This window comes from Panulirus ornatus, chromosome 8 (genome assembly GCF_036320965.1).
Source record: "Panulirus ornatus isolate Po-2019 chromosome 8, ASM3632096v1, whole genome shotgun sequence".
Taxonomy (NCBI): Eukaryota; Metazoa; Arthropoda; class Malacostraca; order Decapoda; family Palinuridae; genus Panulirus; species Panulirus ornatus.
The window spans coordinates 29391189-29397188 of NC_092231.1; the positions used below are offsets into that span (position 1 = coordinate 29391189).

Here is a 6000-nt window from a genome sequence, read left to right on the forward strand (position 1 = left end):
TTACAAGGAAGGAGTGCCAATGACTGGGAGATGTATAGAAGATAGTGGCAGGAGGTAAGGAGGAAGGTTCAAGGTTGAAAAAGAGGGCAAATGAGAGTTGGGGTGAGAGACTATCATTAAACTTAAGGGGGAATAAAAAGATGTTTTGAAAGGATGTAAATAACACACGAAAGACGAGAAGACATGGGGACATCGGTAAAGTTGGGAGGGGTTACAACAGGTAGTGATTAAGTGAGAAGGAGATGGAGTGAGTATTTTGAAGGTATGTTGAATATGTTTGATGATAGAATGGCAGATGTAGGGTGTTTCGGTCTGTGTGGTGTGAAGTGAGAGGGTCAGGGAAAATGGTATGGTAAAGAGAAGAAGTGGTGAAAGCTTTGCAGAAGATGAAATCCTGCAAGAAGGTGGGGTTGGATGGTATTGCAGTTGTATTTATTAAGGAAGGGGGAGACTGTTGTTGATTAGCTGGTAAGGATATTCATTGTATGTCTGGTGAAGTGCCTGAGGATTGGCTGATTGCATGTTTAATGCAAATGGGATAGGGGTGAGTGTTCATACTACAGAGGCATAAGTTTGTTGAGTATTCTTGGTAAATTGTATGGAGGAGTTATTGATTGGAAGGGTGAAGGCATGTACAGAGTGCCAGACTGGGGGAGGAGCAGTGTGCTTTGGAAGTGGTGGAGGATGTGTGGATTGGGTGTTTGCTTTAAAGAATGTTTAAGAAATATTTAGAAAAACAAATGGATTTGTGTCTGGCATTTGTGGATCTCTAGAGAATGCATATGATACGGTTGATAGAGGTACTTTGTGGAGGGCCTTTGGAGTATATGAGAGCATATGATAGGGTTGATAGAGATGCTTTGTGGGAGGTAAGCCTCTTGAAGCAATGAAAAGTTTTTATCAAGGATGTAAGGCATGTGTATAGGTAGGAAGAGAGGAGAGTAATTGGTTCCTAGTGAAGGTCGGTCTGTGGCAGGGGTATGTGATGTTGCCATGGTTGTATGATTTGTTTATGGATGGGGTGGTTAGGTAGCTAAATGCAAGAGTTTTGGATAGAGGGCGAGTATGCCTATAGAGTGTTTGGGATGAGAGGGCCTGGGAAGTGAGTCAGTTGCAGTTCACTGATGATACAGCACTGATGGCTGATTCGAGTGAGAAACTGCAGAAGTTGGTGACTGAGTTTGGAAAAGTGTGTGAAAGGAGAAAGTTGAGAGTAAATGTAAATAAGAGCAAGGTTATTGGGTTCAACAGGGTTGTGGGACAAGTTAGTTGGGATGTAAGTTTGACCAGAAAAACTGGAGGAAGTGAAGTGTTTTAGATATCCGGGAGTGGATTTAGCAGCAAATGGAACCATGGAAGCAGAGGTGAGTCACAGGATGGGAGAGGGGGGCGAAGGTTCTGAGAGCAATGAAGAATGTGCGGAAGGAGAGAACGATGTCTCGGGGAGCAGAAATGGGTATGTTTGAGGGAATAGTAGTTCCAACAGTATTACATGGTTGCAAGGTGAGCTATGGATAGGGTTGTACAGAGAAGAGTGGATATGTTGGAAATGAGATGTTTTGAGGACAATATGTGGTGTTAGGTGGTTTTATCGAGTAAGTAATAAAAGGTAAGAGAGGTAATTGAATAAAAAGCGTGTGGTTGGGAGAGCAAAAGAGGGTGTGTTTTAATGGTTTGGACATGTGAAGAAAGGAGTGAGGAAAGGTTGACAAAGAGGATATATGTGTCAGGTGGAAGGAACAAGGAGAAGCGAGAGACCAAATTGGAGGTGGAAGGATGGAGTAAAAAAGATTTTGAGTGATCGGGGCTTGAACATACAGGAGTGAATTGGAACGATGTGGTATACCGGGTCAACATACTGTCAGTGGACTGAACCAGAGTATGTGAAATGTTTTGGGGTAAACCATGGAAAGGTGAGTGGGGCCTGGATTTGGATAGGGAGCTGTGGTTTCGGTGCGTTTCACGTGACAGCTAGAGACTGGGTGTGAACAGGTGTGGCCTTTTTTGTCTGTTTTCCTGGCACTGCCTTGCTGAAGCAGGAGGTAGTAATGCTGTTTCCTGTGGGATGGGGTAGTGCCAGGAATGGATGAAGGCAAGCAAGTATATGCATGCATATGTATATGTATTTATATGTTGATATGTATGTGTATGTATATGTGCATATATGAGCATTTATGTTTATATACGTGTATATTTGTGGATGGGCCATTCTTCTTCTGTTTTCTGGCACTACCTCGCTGATGCGGGAAACAGCAATTGTATATAGTAATTGAATTAATATGATTTATGTACTCATTATATGATGAGTTAGAGATATGTATTGATCATATATTCTACATGAAGATGTTTCAGGTTCAAGGTCATGGTTACAGTTTTTGACTTACTAAGGGGGCCCAGAATTATGCATAGGGCACAGATTTTATCCACATTTTCTTGTATCATATACAAAATGAGTGATTGCCATACCTTTAAAGAGTTGTGGGATGGATGGAAACATATGAGAGGGAGGTGAATGGATGTGCCTTTACTTGGATTGCTGTTGATATTTTCTGAAGTTTTGTTATCTTTTGCTTTTCAGGATGAAGATGATGATGACAAACTCTGGATGGAGCTGGTGATGGAACGTATTTTGCGTGGGATGGATGCTTCCCTCACAGCCATGTACATAATGACTGCCCCAAATATGAACAAGAGAGTCTACCTCGAGGATGTCATTGAACGATGTGTACAGTTTACCAAATTTCAGCTCTCCAATACCATATACCCATCTTTTGATCCAGTTTACAGGGTGGATAATAAGAAAGGTTGGTATTTCCAAGATATATTAGAACTACTGAACCTTGCTTTGTATATAGACATTTAATTTGCTCTGTTATGTTTTCAGTATGAAAGATTTTGTCACATTTGCAAGTAGAATCTTTTACAGGGAAGATATTAAGTTTCTCCTGTAGGCTCAGTAGTTCTCTTATATGTAGTTTTATCATTTTATCTCCCAAATCAGGTTCTTTAATAAAGAAAAGTTTCACATACAGTAAACTCTCATAATTAATGATCTGTGATTGTAGTCCAGTGTACACCATTTAAGTTAATTTTTCTCTTGAGTTTTAAAAATGTTTCACCCATACAGCAAACTCTTCTAATTGATGGTCTTTGTTTGTAGTCCATTGTACATCATTGGAGATATGTTGTCTTGAGTTTTTTACATTTGATGTAAGCGGAGTCATAGAGTTTTCATTGAAGTGTATGTAGTAAGTTAGATTAGGCATTTCTATATCAGCAAGTACACTTGAATCAGTAAGTAACCATTATATGCTATACCCAAGGCTGTTTTCTCATTTGATGTGTCTATTCTCATGGCAATACATAGTATAATGTTTATCCAAAGAATTTGTCAATTTACTAAACTGGGATTTGTTAGTGTAGAGACTTAAGAGATCTCTGAGACAAACAACTTGGCTTAAAGTATCTCTTTAGGCTTAATCTTACACCATTTATTACAACATCTAAGTATGTTTTTGCTGCTTAGAGAATGGAAGTATTTGATCAGCAACCTAAGATCTTTTATGCCTTTTAATGTAAGAGTAAATATTGCTACTGATGAGAGTGGTTTGGATTTAAACTCAGTTTAAGAACTATGTTTTACTCTTGTCCTTCCCTGGAAGGTTCCTGACAGCAAATTTGCAGGGATGAAGCAACATCTTTTTCTTCCTTTCATACCTGTGTGGAATATTCTGCATAGCAAGGTTGTGCCAGAAACATATGAAAAGGAGCCTCTTTTGCTCATATCCATTCTCTAGCATGCATATGTAATTTACTGAAACCATAGCCCACTCTCCACAAGGAAGCCCCAGAGACCTTTCTGTGGTTTCTTCCAGCTGCTTCATATTCCCTGGTTCAGTGGATTGACAGCATGTCTACCCTGCATTTTCAGGCCTTAAGCACTCAAACACTTTTTCTCTCCATCTTTTCATCTCCAATTTGGTTTCCCCTTTCTCCTTGTCCCCACCATTTCTGACAAACATAGGCACCCTGCATTATGGACTTTCAGGTTACAGAAATTTGCCCTATGGAAGTTGTAAATCATACATTGAATTCATGATATGTAATATAGGTTGACTGTTATGGAGATTTACATAAAATATTAAATGTGAGTAAATGTGAATAAGAGCAAGGTTATTAGGTACAGTAGGGTTAAGGGTAAGTCAATTGGGAGGTAAGTTTGAATGGAGAAAAACTGGAGGAAGTAAAGTGTTTTAGATATTTAGGAGTGGATCTGGCAGCGGATGGAACCATGGAAGCGGAAGTGGATCATAGGGTGGGGGAGGGGGCGAAAATCCTGGGAGCCTTGAAGAATGTGTGGAAGTTGAGAACATTATCTCTGAAAGCAAAAATGGGTATGTTTGAAGGAATAGTGGTTCCAACAATGTTGTATGGTTGGGAGGCGTGGGCTATGGATAGAGTTGTGCGCAGGAGGATGGATGTGCTGGAAATGAGATGTTTGAGGACAATGTGTGGTGTGAGGTGGTTTGATCGAGTAAGTAACGTAAGGGTAAGAGAGATGTGTGGAAATAAAAAGAGCATGGTTGAGAGAGCAGAAGAGGGTGTTTTGAAATGGTTTGGTCACATGGAGAGAATGAGTGAGGAAAGATTGACCAAGAGGATATATGTGTCGGATGTGGAGGGAACGAGAAGTGGGAGACCAAATTGGAGGTGGAAAGATGGAGTGAAAAAGATTTTGAGTGATCGGGGCCTGAACATGCAGGAGGGTGAAAGGAGGGCAAGGAATAGAGTGAATTGGATCGATGTGGTATACTGGGGTTGACGTGCTGTCAGTGGATTGAATCAGGGCATGTGAAGCGTCTGGGGTAAACCATGGAAAGCTGTGTAGGTATGTATATTTGCGTGTGTGGACGTATGTATATACATGTGTATGGGGGTGGGTTGGGCCATTTCTTTCGTCTGTTTCCTTGCGGTACCTCGCAAACGCGGGAGACAGCGGCAAAAAAAAAAAAAAAAAATTAAATTTTTGAAATTCATAATGTGAAAAAAACAACTAATTTGGCCAAAATTGTATTTAAGAATTTTGATGGCATTTGCTGGCACATTGGTGTGTTGATGACCTAAGTGGTGGGCTTAATTTTGAATCATCCAGCACATCAAGGTACAGTTTGCTTCTTTGTTTATCAGTTGTTCTTTCAATTCTTTTTCTAATGATCTGCCACATATTTCCCCTCAAGATGTTTGCAAAGCTGTTAAGTTCAAGAGCAAGTAGTACCATGTATGTTCAAGTGGTGAGGAATCTCAAGTAACTGTCAACCTAGCTTTCTGCCAAAATATCCTCTATTCTTCATCTCATATAACACTTATCCACAGTTTTTAAGAGGCCCAAGAATGCTGAAGAGGCTAAGAGGGAGATGTTTATTAATCAAATGATAAAAACCTCAGACACAAGAATAAACAGTTATAATGAAGCAGATTTTGTCAAGTGAAACATTTATTCAGAGTATGTTATGAGCCCACATCCAGGATTATTCATAGTATGTGGCAAGGACCATTCAGCAGAATTCATTACCTAATGCAGTTATAGGTGAAATACATATCTTATTACTGATATGAATGAAGCAGTGACTGTACCTTACCTATATTATGAAATTGCAACAGTACCCTCAACTGCATTGGTAAACATGGTTGGTAAACAAAATCATAAATCATGTGCAGTGTAGAATTGTTGGGAAGCTTTTAAAGATGAATGTAGACAATGTTTTGTCAACAGTACTGTAACCTCTTTAGTGACCACATTGTTCATATATTAAGATACTTCTTCATAACTCGCTGAAGCTAGGATTGCATTCATGTGTGTTTGGGTTGGATGCCATGTTCACCAGATGCAACCTTTTTACCCAGGTAATGGTGGGTCAGGGTGGTGAGCCCTGACCTTTTAGATATTTTCATCTACTTCTATGTAATATTCTTTAAGTAGATCTTTCCCCTGAAAAGGTC

At 39.8% G+C, this 6000-nt stretch overlaps 1 protein-coding gene across 1 annotated transcript in view; it reads left to right on the forward strand.

Annotated features, from left to right (window-relative positions):
- The window catches only part of LOC139749881 (nipped-B-like protein A), a 33411-nt gene extending 30501 nt beyond the window's left edge, over positions 1-2910 (forward strand). The window contains exon 3 of the mRNA XM_071664260.1: positions 2579-2910. Within this exon, the coding sequence (XP_071520361.1) occupies positions 2579-2863 (285 nt within the window). The 3' untranslated portion in view covers positions 2864-2910. The remainder of the gene's footprint in view (positions 1-2578) is intronic.
- The last annotated feature ends 3090 nt before the right edge of the window (positions 2911-6000 follow it).